This window comes from Coenobita brevimanus, chromosome 75 (genome assembly GCF_032717465.1).
Source record: "Coenobita brevimanus isolate Jiangsu-jjx chromosome 75, ASM3271746v2, whole genome shotgun sequence".
In the NCBI taxonomy this organism is placed as follows: domain Eukaryota; kingdom Metazoa; phylum Arthropoda; class Malacostraca; order Decapoda; family Coenobitidae; genus Coenobita; species Coenobita brevimanus.
Window position 1 is genome coordinate 2,142,377 of NC_137028.1, and position 20,100 is coordinate 2,162,476.

Consider the following 20,100-nt stretch of genomic DNA (forward strand, 5'->3'; position numbering starts at 1 on the left):
TAAGGGTTGAGTCATAGGCCTAAGGAAGGAATAGTATAGTTATCCTTTACTAGCCACTAGAATAATTCACATTAAATAATCCTGTCGGTAGAAAAGCAGTTTAGAGAGAGCTTCACTCTGAAGGATATATTGTAGGGTGTGATTGCAAGTCAGAGTAACCATTGTGTACAAACCTAAATCCTCTAGCTTTTGTACATTGACCATTATATTATTTCAGGGTGTGAAATACATTAGTAATGATATAACTTCTTGCCAAATGGCTATTAAACATTTCTTGCAAACAAAACTGAGATTTATTTGACTCAAATCCAGGTTGGTTATGTTACTCTTCCTCCATAGTAGGTGTAATTTCACAACATTTTCTGCAGCCTGTCATGTCATATGCAGGATGCAAACTGGTTTTGTGGCTTACAGGGTAAGCCCAAGACTGTTGTATATGGGTTTACACATTATAAATGCTTTGTATATGTGGACTTTAGTTGGTAACATAAGGAGACATACTGTAGATATCTCCATGGCCACACTTAAGAGAAGAAAGAAAGGATATTTAGCTTTGTTTTGGGCCCATACTGTAACCAGAATAACATTGATATTGAAACTCATTTGTAAGAATGATAGTTCCTTCATTATAAACTTGTCATTGATAACTACAGTACCATTTTTTTCAGACAAGTCACTAAAAGGCTGGAAAGAAGTGGAGTACGAAGTGGTGCGAGATGCTTTTGATAATTGCATTACAGTAAGTTAGCTTTAGTCAGATTCATAGAATGCATTAACATGTGGCTTAGTCTTGTCACCTTGTTTTCTAGCATAAAGATGATTTTCTTAAATTTGACTTGTCATTTAATTATACTTGAAGTAATGATAATGATAAAACTGTAATGATTCAACTTTTGTTTCACAAAAGTGCCAATTCTTCTAAATTAATAATACTCATGTGTTCATAGAGTTTAAAGTGTTTCAGAATGTGTTTATTCCCCCTTCTCATAATGCCACAATCCTGACTTGAAGTTTAAAACATAACAGCAAAATTCTTGTCCACAAAAAGGAAAGAAACTTGTACAGTACTGCAGTATGACAAGAAATGTGATAAAACATGAAAGTAGGACATGTTATATAACTGGCATTGATGTTATAGTCTTATGAGTGTTCCTTATTTCTTAAGTAGAGACAGAAGTTGGTACTAGGGGAATGGTTTTGAGAACATTCAGTTGAATTTGCTTTTCATCACACTTCAAATGGCTGTGGATATGAGCATAACCTGTGAGTTACATGGAGCTCTTTACTGATTGGGTAGACGATGATTTTCAGTATTTAGAGTTGGTATGACTACTGTCATGCAGCAACTTTTTTACTTCCATACTCACTTCCCTGTTTCTTATTGCTGTTTTCAAGGAACCAGCAACTCTGATGCATGGGAGTGAGTCTTGGACCTTGTTAGAGGGACACAAGTCAAGAGTGAGAGCAGTAGAATTGAGTTTATTGAGAGGAGCATGTGGAGTCACATGGAGAGACAGACTGACATATAAGGAAGTGAAGGAGCATTGTGGTGTGGATGTGCATGTGATAGAAAGCATTAGGAGAAATACTTTGAGGTGGTTTGGCCATATGGAGAGGATGGAGAGAGAGAGACTGATGAGGAGAGTGTATATGAGTGAGGTGGAGGGGGAGAAGGGAGGGGTAGGCCAAGGATAAAGTGGAGGGATGGAGTGGAGAGGTATTTTATAGAGGGGGATGTGAGCTTAGAGCAGGGCAGTGAAATGGTGTTGGACAGAGGGACATGGAGGAGATTTGTTTGTGGCCACCCCTTATGGGATTAAGGTGTCTGGCAGTAGATAGGTAGAAAGAAGTAAGATAGTGATTGATGGTACTTTCTACAAGGAGCAAAGGAGCATAAGTTGTCTATAATGCTTGTTGATAAATACTTATTCCCAACTGAAGTTTGGATGTAGTGTCTGTGAAAATAGAAATTATCATAACTATGTTATTTTTAATGGTGTTATGCCATAGGAATGGATTCAAGTCACCCAGGTACTATGCATTATATTTAGAACATGAAAGTAATATAATCAGTATAATATATAAAGTTTAGGCATGAAATATTTCCTGATCTGCATCATTTGCTTGCAGGAGGGTTGTCATTGTGTAGAACATGTGTCGTTCTCTTTATTGTCATAACAGTTACATCATGTTGCAACACATCTACCTTTGAATCTTCATCACTAAAAGCAGTTTTCAAAACCTATGTCACATTTTCTTTCAGGTATGTAATATGGAAAATATTGATCCATTGGGTATACATACTGGTGAGAGCCTTGTGGTGGCTCCCTCTCAGACTCTGACCAACAGGGAGTACAATGTGCTCAGAACAACGGCTCTGTCAGTGGTGCGACGATTAGGAGTCGTTGGTGAATGTAATATCCAGTATGCACTCAACCCAAATTCAGAGGAATATTACATCATTGAGGTAACTGTTGTATATTTTTCTGCAAATAAAGTGTCCGATTATAGATTAGTAATGACTAACAATGGTAACCCTTGCCTTTATGAAAACACCCTCCCTTGTTGTAAATACATACAGTAAGACCTCGCTATAACGGACTAATTGGGACCGAAACCATTCCGAAAAATGTGAAATTCCAATAAAAGCGACATCCGGACTTCCCCCTGCTAATCCGGACTTTTTCCGATACATCAGACATTAGTCCGGATCACATGAACGGTATTTAAACTGTTTTGACTGCCATTGCAGTACTATACTGTGTTAAAACTTCACTACATTAAGCAAATGGTATAATATATATAATAATACTATATTACTGTATACACTGATAAACATGTCTTTTATTTACCTGATTGTGGTGAACATAGTTGAAGTGGTCAGGCAGTCTGGAATGCTTCTGGCTTTATCTGACTTTTCCCAATATATAGGAATTTAGTCCGGTAGCTCCTCGAGTCCAATAAAAGCAAATTCCGGTCTACTGAAGTCCTTTATATTGAGGTTTTACTGTATAGTGTATTGTAGCTATAATTGTTCAGTAGTCACACTTTTTTAAATTGCATAGCTAGGCACTTGTACCTAGGAAGGTGATCCTTATGACCATCTTTCAGCCTCTTAGGATGCCTATTCAAAATTTCATTTCTTTGGCTTCACCCATTCCCTTTGGTAATATATTTTTCATTTTCGTCCTTGCCAATTCCTAGCAATTTTATTCAGCTTAGGTTAGAATTCTTGTAATAAAGGAATTAGTAAAGGCTGCATCTGACCTCTCCTGTTCAAAAATTCTCTTCTAAGCTGAATGAAATGGTCTGGAGATTAAACAAGAAACGGTGCAAAGGCACAGCAAACCCGTTCACGGCAGTCATTTTAGTGCTGATGTATAAACACAACAGGATATCTAGTCAAAGATGTCATATATCAAATTTAGAGTAAATCGAGTGATATATGACGATTTTATGCCCATTTTAAAGTTTAGGCCTGACCCACCTTACATTGACCCCCTTGCTGCTAACTGGGGGATGACCCCCTTGATGTAATGAGGCATGTGATAGGATACAGATTTTATAGTTGCAGCTTTAGGTTTTGGTTTCATAGCAATGTGACGAATTTGAAAGGAGTTATAGCAAAGAACAATTTTTGTTTACCTTTTTTGGGGAAGGGGGCCTACAGCCTGGGCCTTGGCCCAATTTGACACAAAATTAAGTCATCAGACGTTCATAGCCCATCATCCCTGTAATTTTAGTCAAAATTGCATTAACAGTTTTTGCATAAACTTGTTAACAGACAGACAGACAAACAAACAAATAGGCAAACCGAGTGAAAACAGTACCCGTCCTGGAGCCCCTCCAGAGTGGGGATGGGTAAATATTAAATGCATTATCAGATTGAAGGGTTTAAAGAATGAATGCAGGTATACCTCGATATACAATACCCCTTAGATTCAATACCCCGGCTTAACGTTGGGGGTAGAAATACCACCATACCCCGCCTAATGATGGCCAAACCCCGGTTTAATGATGGGTTTTGTTTTGTTTTTAACCAATTTTGATGATATTTTAGACTAAAATTGTGTGTTTAGGATGATTTATAAACTGTTTTTAGACAGATTAATGTGTTTTAGCCATAGATGGGGTGAACATTGTCATTTTGGGGTACAGTTTACTAACTTGATTTTTTCCAGACTTATATTCAGGGGCGCATCCAAGGGGGGGGCCCCAGGCCCGGGCCCCTCTCTTAGCTCTCTGGGTCCTTTAAAAATTTATATATATTTATTTCGATAACAGCAAAACATGAAAAATTGGCAAGTACAAACAAAGAGTAACACATGAGCCAGCAGCTCCCTGACTTTGAACCTGCATATGATCTCCCTGTAATTATTGGATTACCTGACCTCACCTCACTATGGCCCCCCCCCCCTTAGAAAATTCCTGGGTGTGCCCCTGCTTATATTTGATGATTTTCAGATTTTATTTGTTGCTTTTAGTGAGTTATGTACAGGTGTTAGGCTTAGGTTAGCTTCTTTTACAGCTGTTAGGCCATTTAGATTGGCTTTAAACTGTTTTTGGACTCATTTGGATGGGTTTAGGACTTGGTTGGGCGGGAAACCCAAGGCTGAAAAACGCATCCCTATTCTTTATGTGTTAAAACTACCCTGAGATATGGTACCCCGCCTAATGATGGTTTTTACTTAACCAGTTGAATCGTTAAACTAGGGTATATCTGTATGTTCATAACAAGTGGACTGATAATAATTGGATTTCCATTAGATACTTTGAACAGTGCTATATTCAGGTTTTATCTTGCAGGTGAATGCCCGTCTGTCTCGTTCTTCAGCTTTAGCATCAAAAGCCACGGGATATCCTTTGGCATATGTTGCTGCTAAACTTGCTCTTGGAAAAGCTCTCCCAGATCTTACAAATTCTGTGACAGCCTCAACTACTGCCTGTTTTGAGCCATCACTGGATTACTGTGTTGTGAAAGTGCCTCGTTGGGATCTTTCTAAATTCAACAGAGTTTCTACAAAGGTACCTCGATTTATTTTGATCATTTATTAATTATTCACTAACATTTCTGTCAGCAGTATTTTTACTTCTTATTAATTAAGTATTATTTTGATCATTGATTAATTATTCAGTAACATTTCTGTCAGCAGTATTTTTACTTCTTATTAATTGAATATTAATTGCATTACAAGTTTTGTTTGATAATATAATCATCATTGCTCTACAGTATTGAAAAAGTATAATCATTGCACTTCTGTAATATTTGTAGATTGGAAGTTCAATGAAGAGCGTGGGGGAGGTGATGGGCATTGGACGCAGTTTTGAAGAAGCACTGCAGAAAGCCCTGAGGATGGTGGATGAAACTTTACATGGCCTAGATCCTTATGTTAGAGAAGCAGATGAGGAGGTAAGCCAAATGAATATACTATATTGACCTATGTTTTCTCTGGACCTGTGAAGGTCATAGATGTAATGTAAGCCATCTCACATGCATTCTCCACTTTTTGTCTCACTGCAGATAATTGATCTACAGATCCCTTACCATGCTGAAGTCACTCTTTTGATCATTCACAAGGTATAGTAATATCTGTCATACCATCCTTATACTGTAATTATTCTTTCATAATTCTTCCATATTCAGTCATCTTTGCATTTAGCTATATGAAGGCAGAATCACTGTTTTCTTCCACTGGTATTTGCCACAATGTAGCCACTATAGTGTTCTAAAGTTACATGTTTTTAAAATTTCACCAGGGACCAGTTTTATGGGTATGAGTTGGCTGAGTGGGCTGGGAGTGGATGGATAAAGCTCCAGATACTTCTGTCTTATCTACTTCAAGTCTTAAGTTACCTATTTCCCCAGAATAAATCATAATAAATTCACTTTTCAATCCATCTCAAAAAGGTGTGTGTTGGAGTCCTCTTCAGAACATCTTGACAGGTACTGTGTGTTGCAGTTCTTGGGTTAAAGTTGTATCTGATCCCCCCTTGACACATTTATCCTAAGCTAAATAAATCTCAGGACATGGTAAGGATATACTGTAATAGGGAAAAAAAAAAAAAATGAACTCAGTGATTTAATTTTTACATCCTGTGTTGCAGGAACTCCAACAACCAACAGACAAGCGCATGTTAGTATTGGCAGCAGCATTGAAACAGGGATGGGATATTGACATATTATACAGTCTGACCAGAATAGATAAATGGTTCCTTTACAAAATGAAGGTAAGTGACATCTGTACTAGTGAGATCTTTTTATTATATTATTATTATTATTATTATTATTATTATTATTATTATTATTATTACAACACTATTATTATTAGTTATGGGGGTGCTCACCATCCACTCACTAGATGTAGTGTTGCTTTAGGTGTCTGCCTTTTCCTCTCTTCCATCATTCCTCTTCTGTCTTTTTTTCCTTCATTCTATACTCTTTCTTCTGCCTATGGGTGATTTTACACTCCCTCTTCTGTCTTTCTCTCTTTCTTCCTTCTGCCTATGGGTGGCTCTACACTGAATGACAAGCCAAATGATTTCTTGTACACCATTTACTTGTACTATGCTGGGTGGTAACCATATAACCAAATTATAGCACCTGGTGTTTTAGTGGGTAATTAAGGTGCTCCAGTTGGATTGAGTATGTGTAGGTTTATATCCAAGGGGTGTTTGGGGTTTATTGCTCACATAATGCCACTCAGGGATGAGTGATGCTGGTCACTCTTATCTTAAATATCAGGACCAACTTGCCCAGCCCTGGATTCCTATGCCCCTCATAGGGCAACATAGGGTTGGATTATGGATGGATGGATGAAGTATTAGTTGTAAAGGTAGTAGCAGAAGTAGTGTGAGGTTAGCACCTGTATTGTGATGTTGGATAGATATGTATATTATGCTTTAAGTGTGGTACATTTGTGTTCAGTATTATGTATTTTCAGTAAATATTATTTTGAAGAAATGAATAATCATCATTCTAGCTTGATACATAAGAAGTGTTCACTAATAAGAGTTTAAATTTTCATGCAGAACATCATGAACATGTACGAGCAGCTGGAGAGTTTGAGTGATGAGGAGATCACAGAATCCATTTTGGCACGAGCCAAACAGCTTGGATTTTCTGATAAGCAGATTGGTAAAGCAGTCAAGTGTACTGAATTGGCTATACGTGCACTACGAGAGAAGCATGGTAAGCTGTGTTTGTTGAAATAAGGCAAATCACTGTTTTAATGCTCCTTATGTAGTTAATTTGTGACTTAAGAAAGTCAGTATCACATGTATAATGCATCTTTTTTCATTGTTTATCGTTTCCATGCCAGGTATCCTCCCAGCAGTGAAGCAAGTGGATACAGTGTCTGCAGAATGGCCAGCTGCCACCAACTATCTCTACCTCACTTACAATGCTCAAACCCATGACCTTCCCTTCCCTCCTGGAGCCACTTTGGTTTTGGGTATGTTGCTTCTGTGTAATATTGCCATACTTTATGGTGGTGCATGTTTTCTTAGTGGTTTCCTAAAGTAATTTTCCAGTCTATAGTATAAGTTTTCAATATTTAATGAAGGTCAGATGAGAAAGTTACTTGTACCGGTAATCTCATGAATGGAATGTAAAATATTAATCCAAGAGTAGAAGAGCATGCTTAGATTATATGGTCATGTAGAAAGAATAAGTATGAATAGAGTGAAGAAGGTATGTATGAGTGAGTTTATGGGTGTGAGGAGGTTTGGAAGGGCAAGAAGATGGCTGGATATATTAAATGAATTGATGAGAGCAGTATAAAAGTTAAGAATGCCTATGGAGTCAAGGAGGGATAGAATTGATGGGTATAGTGTATATGTATGGAGTTGCATATGATACACGTTGTATCCCTTTCTTAAATTGGCAGTCAATGTGATGGTTTCAGTCCCACATGTACTGCAAGAGTGAGAAGAGAGTGAAACCCCTAATGTGGAAAGTTACTCTTACTCCCTGTTGGGTTGCGCCGAGAAATTAAAGGGTTTGAATGAATAGTGAATGGATGTATGTCCCTTTTCTGTGAGCATTTTGATGATTGTTCTAGTATCTGTTTCCTTTTCCATTTTCTGGATCCTGTCCATTCCATTTATGTTTGAGATATAGGGTAAGGATGATGATGACAGCAATGACAGTGACGATAGTAATGAAAGTGCTTGCTTGGATACAGGGGAGGAATTGTCAAGAGCTAAGTTATGTTCAGCTGAATTTTATTTTGTTATGATCAACTGAATTTTAATTTATTGTTTTCAATTATGGCTCCTCTGCAATAACCATCTTATTTACTTCCAGGATCAGGAGTATACAGAATTGGTTCCTCTGTTGAATTTGACTGGTGTGCTGTTCAGTGCATTCGAACACTGCGAAAATTAGGCCATAGAACAATTATGGTGAACTACAACCCAGAAACAGTGTCAACTGATTATGACATGTGTGATAGACTCTATTTTGATGAAATATCTTTTGAGGTAAGTTCACTTAACTGATAATTTCCATTTACATCAGTCAGTCCTGATAATCATGATTTTTGATGATGAGATGAATTGCTCTGGTTGCCTCAAAATCAAGCACTTTTTTATTTTCTTCTCCTTGTTACAGTAGCTTAGGTTATTGCTTTCTTGTAGGTGGGTGGAACCAAAAATTTGAAAGGCTCGAATGATGAGTGAATGGATGAAATTAAATGACACCATATGGTTTAGTGAGTTAAGGCACTCGATCTGGATGGAGCCTGTTTAGGTTTCATCTGAGGGGTGGGTGGGGTTTCTTGTTTGCTAAATGTCAGTTAGGGGAAGGCAAGGCTGGTCACCATTGCCTTAACCCGCGCCGTCCCGGCGACGTGAATTAACGCGGCAACATTGCAAGGTCCCTAATTTGCACAATTTTCAATTTTCACGAGTGATTTCGCAAGTGATTTTTGGCACGTATACACGGGACACCTTCCTCTATTCCTCTACAAGATGCCAACCAGGAACAATGCCTTACACCGCATAACCTCTCCCCCCCCCCCTGCATGCCATTGTCTCGACAATTCACCTGTTACCAGTGACCTGGCCAATAAAGACATTCAGGGCCAGAGTGATTCCCCAATCGATGACAATGTGGAGGACAAAGTTTAGAGGAAAAAAGTCAGAAATGATGATCAGGTAATGTGGGAAAAAAAAGGTCATGAATGGTCATGAGTTAGTGAGTGAAACAATGCTTATAATGCCTATATTACTGTTTGAAAACCAATATACTCTTGTACTACATATAAATTCGTACCAAGTAAATAAATAAATACTGTTTATGAGTGGATAAAATAGTTACCCTCCCATAGAACTCGTTTTCTTTGGTGCCAGCCTGTTAGAAAACCCGATCAGGTAAGGAAGTACTTGCACCTAAATCTGGTATTTTAAACCTCAGGTGAGCGATTTCTCTATGAATTTTCGATGTTTCTCACCAAAAGCGGATGTTTGAGCCAAAAAAAAAAAAAAGGTCCAAAAACGTCGGGATGGGGCGGGTTAAATATCGGGACTGAGTATCCCAGCAGTGGGCTCCTATGCTCCTCTTTATATGTGGCAAAATGGGATTGGTTAATGTTGTTGTTGTTGTTGAGTGGTGACTGAATGGATGTATGGTCCATCTCAATAAGCATGCTTGGTATTTCTGCTGCTTGTTGTTTTTTCCCCTTTACTGTTTCTGGATCTGGTGCACCTGCATTTATGGGAAGTTGGATTAGGTTCAGTTTGATGATGACATAGTTGAAGGTCCCATGTGAAACATAATTGTGACCAAGGCCAATGCATGTAAGCATGTTGGAGCCTTTAAAAACAATATGATATGAACTGACAAAAATAATGGTATTAGAAATAAATAAATTAGTAAATAGATAAAAAATGTAAATCCCAGCAGAGACTTACTGCAGTCACAGATATAGGGGCAGCACTAATAGGTTATTAATATACATCAGTTGAAGGTTAATGAATGGATATTAGAATTTTTTATTTTTTTTTATTTTTTTTTTTTTTTAAATAAGCACATGGATGTCTGGTAGTCTGCTCAGCTAAGTCACTCCAACCAGTTGTTTCCACAAAAACCAAGGAATGATTGGGATTTATTGTTGACAGTGCTGCTGGGGCAAGTGACTGATCACCATCTGGTGATGACTAAATATCCGACCGCTGGGTCCTTACATTCCCGTTGAAATATTAAAGTACAGTACATGATTGCCTAATGGATGAATGGATTGGTTTAAAATAAAAGGCTTTTTTTTTTTTTTAGAATTTCCCACACTTCAAGAGCTAGAAATGGAGATTTGGACATGGTGCTGTGGTGCTTGTATGTAAGTACAGTACAGTCATCCCCCGCGGTTCGTGGAATTGTTATTTGTAGGTTCGCATATTCGCGGATTTTCTGGGAAATTATTTTAAAAATACACAGAAAGACATTTCCTGTTTTTCCCACAGCATCAGCTGTTCCTAGTGGTTTATAAGTGAGTTTTTTGTATGTTTTCTGTAAGAAATGCTGGCCTATACAGTTAACCTGTGGATTGCGCAATTACCTTTTTTTTTTATCCCACCCTGCGGTGTGCAAAAAATTATTATTTTTCTTTTTAAGTCTTTATTATAAACTTGAAGATACACATCCAGGGCATCATCTGGTGAAAAAAAAAATCTCTCTCTCTCTCTGTCTTTGCATAGCACCATGCGTAAGTTTGCATAGGGGTGTAGTGAAAAAAAAAAATAAATAATTTTTGTTTATTATAAACGAAGATATACTTCCAGGGCATCATCTGGCGAAAAAGAAAAAAACTCTCTCCTTCTGTCTTTGCATAATGCCATGCGTAAGTTTGCACAGAGGTGGAGTGGTTAGCGGTGATGCACGGCCACTGGAAGTTAGCACAGCCTGAGCTGTGGCTCTCCAAGCGATGCTACCCAGCCTGAGCTGTGGCTCACAGTTCTTGGGTTAAACTGTGCATTTACCTGTGTATAGGCATGTGCTGCTTAGCACAGTGTTGACTAAAATAAGAGTAGCATTTCATTACATGAATGAGGAGTTGATGAAAAAAATTGATAATGGCCATGATCTGCCCCAGGTTCGTGGCATTAGTGTGGTCCCCACATAAAAGTAAAGATATTAACAAGATCGAGAGAATACAGAGAACAGTAGCCAAGATGGTCCCTAGCCTGGCAGATCTGTCGTACAGGGAAAGGCTGGAAAACTAGACCTCCCTTCCTTAGAAGAAAGGAGAGAGAGAGGGACGACATGATTGCAGTGTTCAGGGCCAGGATGGGAGTAAAAAAATTGACAGAGAAGATCTGTTTGTATGGGATGGGAGAGTAACAAGAGGACATGGAATGAAACTAAAAAGGCCAAGTTACTTGAAGGATATCAAGAAATGTAGTTTTCCATATAGATGCATAGACCTGTGAAGTAGCCTAAACAGAGACTGTCCAGTCAAAAAAATTAAATGAGTTCAAAGCAAAATTCGACTTATTGAGAAACAGAGATGGGACCCCACTAGCGTAGCTCATTTCCTGTATATTATAACTACAGTAGGTAAATACAACTAGGTAAATACAGGGCATCAGCAGCACAAATTTCCTGCCCTTCTCTTGTGGTAGCAGTTGTTCCTAGGGGTTCATAAGTGATTATTTGCAGGTTTTCAGTGAGAAATATTGTCCTGTACAGTTGTACTGTACATACTGTATTGTACAGTTATTTTTGGTATGTGCTGTTCAGCACAGGGCAGTAGAAACATTCAGTACTTCACCATTCAAATCTTCTGCCATTCTCTCTAGCTATGCATCACACAGTAGTAGGTTTCTCGCGCTCTGCTTTCACAGTGAGAGCTTGCTTATGTTTGGCTCCTAAGGAAAGTGTCTGCCTATGAGTGATCTTTCTCCCTATCCTATTGGTCAGACACAGAGAGGACCCAGGCATACTCTGGCATACCCATTCCCTCCATTCCTCTCACAGGTTGAGCATTCACGTGTGTTCAGCGTTTATGTTTGGTGGCTGTGTTTACTTTAATAGTTCTACTCTATCCACTAACCCCCAGAAAACATGGACCCTAAGCATGATGCTGAAGGTGCACAGACTCATGAGCCCAAGCAAAAGATGTCTGTGATGTTGCTCGAGAATAAAGTGAAGTCGCATGGCATGCCGCGTGAGGGACAGTCGTTTGCAATTGTACCCAGAATTGCTCATGTATATTCATGTAGTGTCTTTTTAGAATGTATTAATGTGCCATAAAATTATTTACAGGTGTTATAGTGGGTTTGTAGGTCATAGGAATAACTAAAACATTGAAATCAGTGACTTCTGCAGTAAGTTTGGGATATTCACTAAAGTCAGTATTCGCGGGGTGTTCTGGTACATCCATCCATCATCCAGTCTTATGTTCCCCCACGAGGAGCATAGGAGACCGGGGCTAGGCAGTTGATCCTGACATTTAAGATGAGAGTGACCAGCCTCACTCATCCCTGAGTGGCATTACGTGAGCAATAAACCCCAACCACTCCTTGGATATAAACCTTCACCGGCTCAATCCGATTGGAGCACAATAATTATCCACTAAACCACCAGGCACCAAAATTTGGTTATATGGTTACCACCCAGCATAGTAAATGGTTTCCTGGTGTACAGGAAACCATTTGGCTTGTCACTCAGTGTAGAGTCACCCACGGGCAGAAGGAAGAGGAAAGAATGAAGGAATGAAAGACAGAAGAGGAAGTGTAAAGTCACTCGCAGGCAGAAAGACAAGGAAAGAATGAAGGAAAGAAAGACAGAAGAAGATGGAAGGAAAGGAGGATGGAGGAGAGAACATGGCAGACGCCCGAGAGCAGCACTACATTGAGTGAGTGGATGGTGAGCGCCCCCACCTACCACAATTCTAAATTAACCCCCGCAAATATTGGGACCTGACTATAACTTATATACTTACTTTGCAGGTTGTAATGGACATCTACAACCTTGAGAACCCACTTGGTGTGATTCTGAGTATGGGTGGGCAGCTGCCCAATAACATTGCCTTGGACTTGCACCGTCAGAAGGCTCGTATCCTTGGCACTTCACCAGAATCCATTGATGGTGCTGAGAACAGGTTCAAGTTCTCTCGAATGCTGGACCGAATTGGCATATCTCAACCACAGTGAGTTAAGATAATATTTGTTGAGTAGAGTATTGAGTTTTCATGTAAATAGCAATGCTACACACAAATTATGTGGGATGTCTTGGGTGAAGTAATATTACATCAGTTTCTGTAATCATTATCATTAATCATTGTCATTCATGTTCAGGTAAGCCTGGGCCACTACATCAGCAAGAACTGGGCATTCTGTTGAGAGCTCTCCCAGTTTTGTACATTCTTTCTCCTTGTTTTAGAATCTGAATTCACTCTGTCCTTAGGTAGGAAGAGGGTCAGGATGGTAATATTGATGATGATGAACAGATAATTACTTTTTATATGAATTTCCATAATTCAGTACTTTGATTGAATATTAATTCCTTTGTTGCACTGTCTCTGACTTTGATAGAATTAATTAATACATTGAATTTATTGCACACAATGTAAATAGGAATTATATCACACAGATGGAAAGAGTTAACAAACTTGAATGCAGCACAAGCATTTTGTGAAGAAGTTGGACTCCCGTGTTTGGTTCGACCTTCGTACGTGTTGTCTGGAGCTGCTATGAATGTTGCTCACTCTCATCAGGATCTAGAAATGTACCTGAACCAGGCTGCTGCTGTATCAAAGGAACATCCAGTTGTCATTTCAAAATTCATACTGGAAGCTAAGGTTTGTTTTTTAGGACAGTTCTTAGCTTTCTTTGAAGTGCAGTTTTGAAATCTTCCTACTCATGAAACTTTAACCAGTATTGTAGGTTATTTCTGGCTTTATCTAAAAAAAATAATCCTGATGTTTCTTAACTTGACTTCATGTAATAGAAATAATAGCTGTTTAAAATTACCGAAATATGGAAGAAAGTGGAAAAAGAGAGTGGACCAGTACTTTGATGAAAGAGTGGGAAGAGGAAGAGGAGTGTTTGAGTGAGTGAGAAAGGTGTATGAAGATAAGGTAGCCTGGAGGTGCTTCCTTCATTGCCATCCCCTCTCTGGGGATATCAGGAGAGAGCAAGGTGTCAGAGATGATGATGATGATGAAGATGATGATGAGTGATTCGGATACAGTGGTGGTGCACCGTACGGGAAGTCCTGTGGTGACAGAGGAAAGATTGGAACTGTGAGGTCATTTTTCCCTTCATGTCACTGTGTCTAGAGAATTACCGCATTGTAAAGTAAACCCTTAATTATCCGTTAAAGCAATATCCAGCGCAACTATCTTGGCTCTATTAAAGCAATATCTGGCCATTTTTATGCAACATCCTGCACTGAAATGGGACATAATCAGCAATCCAGTGTAATATCCAGCATTGAGGGGTCTCTACCGGTTCGTAAGCGGTACCCAGCCAGCGCCAGGGGAAATCCCGAAACTTAGGAGCCAATGAAAATGCCTCCTATGCACCAGCCAATCAGAATCCATCGTGGGCATGGTTTATCCGGCGCACCAAGAATATCACCACACTCTCATTCTTGCATGTGGATATCGTAGGGTCATGACATGCCTGTGCACTCCCACTCCTCTGACCATGCAGTCGTCAAACTTTGGTGCTTTGACTAACTCTGTGGCGTCCTGTGTTCAAGCTCCTGTACTGTATTGTATTGCAAAGCTAATGGCCCATCAGTGCTCATGTCTTAGTGCTCTGTTGTGATTGTTAAACTGCCCAGGTGCTGTATTGCGTACTGTACTGTACTGTTTACGAGTGTGAACCCCCCTGTGCTGTTTCTCCCCATCTATGCCAACACTTGGTAAGTACATACAATAGTACACTATGTACTGTACTTTATTATTGTACTGTATCATTACTGTATTGTTTTTATATGCTTAGTTGTGGGGTAGGTGTGGATGTGGTTGAGAAGATTAGGAGAAATACACTGAGGTGGTTTGGACATGTGGAGAGAATGGAGAATGAAAGACTGACTAAGAGGGTGTATGTAGGTGAGGTGGAGGGAGGGAAAGGGAGGGGTAGACCGAGGATGAGGTGGAGGGATGGAGTTGAGAGGTATATGAGGGAGGGGGGGGGTGAGTTGGGGGGAGGGTGGTCAAATGGTGGGTGACAGAGTGACTTGGAGGCGTTTTGTCTGCGGCCACCCTTTGTGGGATTAGGGCGTCGGGCTATAGATAGATAGATAGATAGATAGTTTTCATCTTTTATTCATGGTAAAGTTTTTAGGATAGAGGGTTGAGACATTGAATCACAATATCTGAATCAGAGCCGAATGTTGCGTTGGATATGCAATATCCAGCATTTTGCTTTAAGCAGCATAGGGCTTGGCTGATTTACAATGGATAATTGAGAGTTTACTGTATATGAAAAACTGAAAACAGTTAATCGTTGTATTGCAGTTGGTGCCCATAGGTGTTTTGTTCATTTGTTTTGACTTATCAGGTGGAGCCAGGATTCCAGGGGTTTGAACGGTGAGTGGATGGGACTGTTGCTTATTCTGTCGTGCAAACTTTGGTTAGTATCTCATTCTGTTTCTTTTTTCCCTCTACCTCACCCTAACTTGGAGTGGGAAAAGAGGTCTGGATGATGATGATGATGATGAACATCAAAAGATTATGTTTAACATAGAGATATACACATTGTCAAAGGCTTTGGAAACTATCTTCAGTCACCCTTTCTCTGCAGCTGATGTAGCCTACCTTGGATTCTATTTAGGCTAACACCAGATGATTATGTTCAGCTGAGGGAAATTGTAGTAGTCAGAGAGTTAAAATGGTGATGATGATAACAGTTATGATGGAGGTGATGACATTTATGGTCATTGGGTTGGTGATTTGTAAGATATGGAGTTTGATGTAATAGGAAGATGTAAATAGCAAGGAACTTAAAAATTTGTTTGAATATGACATAATAGTGTCATGTATAAATATTTAGCCTTTGTAATTAGATACTGTGCTGTGTAGCATCAGACAACTGGACCAGCTTGATTTAGATGACCTAATGAAGTATTTTGTATAAAACCTTACAGGAGATTGATGTTGATGCTGTAGCTGCTGATGGGGAGTTGGTATGCATGGCTGTGAGTGAACATGTGGAAAATGCTGGAGTGCACTCTGGTGATGCCACTCTAGTCACCCCACCTCAAGATCTTAACTCAGAGACATTGGCCAAAATAACCTCTATTTGTGCCGCCATTGCCAGGGCCCTTGAGGTTAATGGACCATTCAATATGCAACTGATTGCAAAGGTAACATCCTGAGAGTAGTTTATGGTATCCATTGTAGCCACCATGGCTCATTAGGTTAGAGTGCACACTATTGACTAAGAGATTGAGTGTTTAAGCCCACCTAAGGGCCAGTGGTTAATGTCAGGAAGGATTCAAGTGACAGAAGTGCAACATGCACCAGTTAAAATCCTCTGCATCGGGGCAGCACCATATATATATATATCTATATCTACCTATATTGCGAACATACCTCTGGTATGTTCGCAATACTTAACTCTACTTCTCCTAAAGAAGCATTTTACATGCACACAACTTGAAATTTAGCAGAGACCTTCTATGCCCACACTGGTAGCTGCCAGTTTAAGTTTATTCATACTTCCATTGTGATGGCATGCAGTTATTAATATTGTTATTTTACAGGACAATCACCTCAAAGTCATAGAAACCAACCTGAGAGTGTCTCGCTCATTTCCATTCGTGAGCAAGACTTTGGATTTTGATTTTGTAGCTTGTGCCACTAAAGTTATTGTTGGTGAGCAAGTTACACCCACCAATGTCTTACGTGGACGTGAAAAAGTGGGAGTGAAGGTTCCACAGTTCAGCTTCTCACGTCTTGCTGGTTAGTACTTTATTTGATTTAATTTTTATTGTAAACCCGTCAGGTTGCTTAAATTCTTCCTAGTTAAATAAAGGTCTCTGGCATTATCTGAAGTAATAGTTCTATATATTGTAGAATACTTTATCTCAGTATGGGTGGGTTTGATTTTTTATTGTTTTGAGGTGTTTTCTGCTCACTGAAAAAATCAGACATGCCAGAGTAAAATCTCTTATTCATCAGGCAACATTCTCTTCAGATGGCAAAGAACACTTGCACTTCTTAACCTCCCACCTATATTTCAGCAACAGACCCATTAGAATGGAGACATCAGAAGTAGCAGTTTGGTGCATTACCTAATTATCAGCAGATTAAGTCAGTGGTTAGTTTGAGAAGGGTCATGTAAGAACTTCTAACCCAACCTCCCCACCTAACCAAACCGTACATTATCACAGTTGTAGCTAACACTTTCCTCCATGTAGGTGCTGATGTGATGTTGGGTGTGGAGATGGCATCAACAGGTGAAGTGGCATGCTTTGGCGAAAACCGTTATGAAGCTTATCTCAAGGCCATGATCTCCACTGGTTTTGTAATCCCTAAACGCTCCATCCTTCTCTCCATTGGTAGCTACAAGGTAAGGGATTCACATACCACTATAAATCTAGGTGGGTGTAGGAAGCCTGTACAGTTAGCTGATATTGATGTACAGTCGTCATTGAGTCGTGTTGCCTCTCCTGCTTGTCTCTCCATGGACTTTGAAAATTAGTGTGGCAAAGTTGCAGTAATTCACACTGATGCCTTTATGTAGCTGTAGATCTGTGTCATCATTATCAGTTGCTGCAGACTCACCATACTGATTTTCAGAATTAATGGAGAGAAGAAGAGGAGAGGTGACAAGAATTTTGATCCCAGCAGCATAGTTAACAAGCATGGATTGGCAAAGCTGCAGCAGTTCACACTGATGCCTTTATTTAGCCATACAGTAGATCAGTGTCATCATTGTTAGTTGCTTCAAACTCACCAGACTGATTTTCAAAATTAATCGAGAAAAGAAGAGGAGAGGTGACAGGACTTTTGATGCCAACATTACGGTTAACAAGCATGGATTTGCTGTAGTGCAGAGGGGTCAGATAATTCAAAATATGACTTTGAAAGTTTAATAAAATTATATACTGTTATGTACTACTGTAATATGCCGCACCAGTCATGATAAGAGGCATCTCCTGGAATCAACAAAATTTGCCTCTTTTATTTCTTGGCCTCCTTAAATCCTTCTAAACTCCAGGTGCTGTGCAACAAGTCTTTACTTGACATGATTTTTTTTTCTTTAGTGCCCTTGATAAAATTATTTTCATTCATTACCTCTGTTTGCATGATGTTTATATATAGGCATACCCCGGTTTATTGATTCAATTGGTGAAGTAAAAACCCATCACTAGGCGGGGTATTGTATCTTGGGGTAGATTTAATGTGTAAAGTACACTGGGTACCCGAGTTCAGCGCAGTGGAAGTCCAGCAATTTGCAAGTTTAGCAGAGACTGCTAAAATATCCCCTCTCATCATCAGCAGACACTTTGCTTGTGTTCAACGGTATTTTGCTAGCTACAACCCTCGGAGTGGTTGGCCAGACAGTTGTTGATGAGAATGTGGAAGATATGATAGAAGAAGATCAGAAAGCTCGGGAAAAAGAGGAGAATGAACCAGGAATGGAACACCATGAGGTGAGCCAACCACTCTTCAGCTGACCGTGAGATACAAACATGGTCATTGAATGAGATCTTGATATTGGACCAAATTGGCAATTTTAATAGGAAAATATTATCATTTTCATCACCATATAGGTTCATACACACCTAATTACCTGAAATCAAGTCAAAAATTTGTGATTGAATTAATTATTAATAAAAAATCAGGATTCATTGTGAAAATTTGCTAAAGTCAGCAGAAATGTATTGCCTCAAGCTCAACAACTCACCTTGGCAGAGTTTTGTTTTGTATAAATATCTATTTACAATGCAGATACATTTATTTGTGCTCCAAATCAATATTTATGCAAAACAGAAGTTTGTCAAGGTGTGCTGATGATCTGAAGGGGAAATATCTGCTAACATTAGTGCAATTTAGCTCTGAAACCCCTAATTTTTTAATTTATAGTTATATTCAGTACAATTTTTTGACTGGATTGCAGATAATTAGGTGTGTATGAATCTCTGTGGTGAAAAAAATTATAACATTTTCTAATTAAAAGTACAGATTCTGTACTGATTCGGCAAATGACGCCAATTTGTTATTTTATCCCACTGAGTTGGGTGAGCCAAGTGAGTCAGAATGGTTATCATTGACTTTGTCCATAAATGTGTGTGTGTGGATGAAAGGATGCGAAGATGTGTAATGGATGCAAGAGCTTATAGAGGTTGGGGGAGTGGACTTTTTGACCACTACTTGGTGGTGGCCAGAATTAGGATTCAAGTAAGATGGAGGAATAGAAGAAGGGAAAGATGAGAGGAAGGAGTAGTTGCAAGGAGAGTGGAAAGGTTACAAGAGGATGAGAAAAAGGCAGAGTATAAGAGAGAAGTGGAGGAACGATTGAGCAAATATGAATTGGAGCAGATGGGAGACGTGGAAGTTGTGTGTAGGATATTTACAGAAGAAATATGTGCAGCATGTGATGTGGTTTGTGGAAGGAAGAGAAGACGGAGGGGGGTGCAAGGAACAGCGTGGTGGACTGAAGAGGTGAGACAGGCTGTGGCACAAAAGAAGAAAGCATACAATGAATGGATGAGAAAAAGGAGCATGGAAGAAATTGAGAGGTGGAAGAGAGAGTTATATGTAGAAAGAAAGAAAGAGAGGTGAAAAGATTAGTAAGAGAGAGTAAGAAAAGAGTGGATGAGGAATTTGGAAGGAATTTGAGTGTAAAGTGAAGGGACTGTAAGAAAATGTTCTGGAAAGAGGTGAAAAGAGTAAGACAGGGTGGAAGTGAAGTTAGCAGGGGAGTGAAAGATAAAAATGGTAGATTACTAGTGGAGAAAGGAGAAAAAGTGAGCAGATGGAGAGAACACTTTAAGGAATTGTTGAACATAGAGGATGGAAGTAATGCGAGTATAAGTGGCTGGGGAATGGCTGGGAGGTGGGGGGTGAGAAGACAGGAAGAAATCAGTAGGATAGAAGTTGTGGAAGCAATGAAGAAAGTTAAATCGGGGAAAGCCCCAGGAAT

At 39.3% G+C, this 20,100-nt stretch overlaps 1 protein-coding gene across 1 annotated transcript in view; it reads left to right on the plus strand.

Annotated features, from left to right (window-relative positions):
• r (carbamoyl-phosphate synthetase 2, aspartate transcarbamylase, and dihydroorotase rudimentary) overlaps window positions 1–20,100 on the plus strand; it is a 126,243-nt gene that overhangs the window by 27,848 nt on the left and 78,295 nt on the right. The window contains exons 13-25 of the mRNA XM_080278801.1: window positions 669–739; window positions 2,264–2,467; window positions 4,807–5,025; window positions 5,273–5,410; window positions 6,106–6,228; window positions 7,030–7,189; window positions 7,320–7,451; window positions 8,306–8,481; window positions 12,946–13,145; window positions 13,589–13,796; window positions 16,094–16,312; window positions 16,712–16,910; window positions 17,369–17,520. Of these exons, the coding sequence (XP_080134927.1) occupies window positions 669–739; window positions 2,264–2,467; window positions 4,807–5,025; window positions 5,273–5,410; window positions 6,106–6,228; window positions 7,030–7,189; window positions 7,320–7,451; window positions 8,306–8,481; window positions 12,946–13,145; window positions 13,589–13,796; window positions 16,094–16,312; window positions 16,712–16,910; window positions 17,369–17,520 (2,201 nt within the window). The remainder of the gene's footprint in view (window positions 1–668; window positions 740–2,263; window positions 2,468–4,806; window positions 5,026–5,272; window positions 5,411–6,105; window positions 6,229–7,029; window positions 7,190–7,319; window positions 7,452–8,305; window positions 8,482–12,945; window positions 13,146–13,588; window positions 13,797–16,093; window positions 16,313–16,711; window positions 16,911–17,368; window positions 17,521–20,100) is intronic.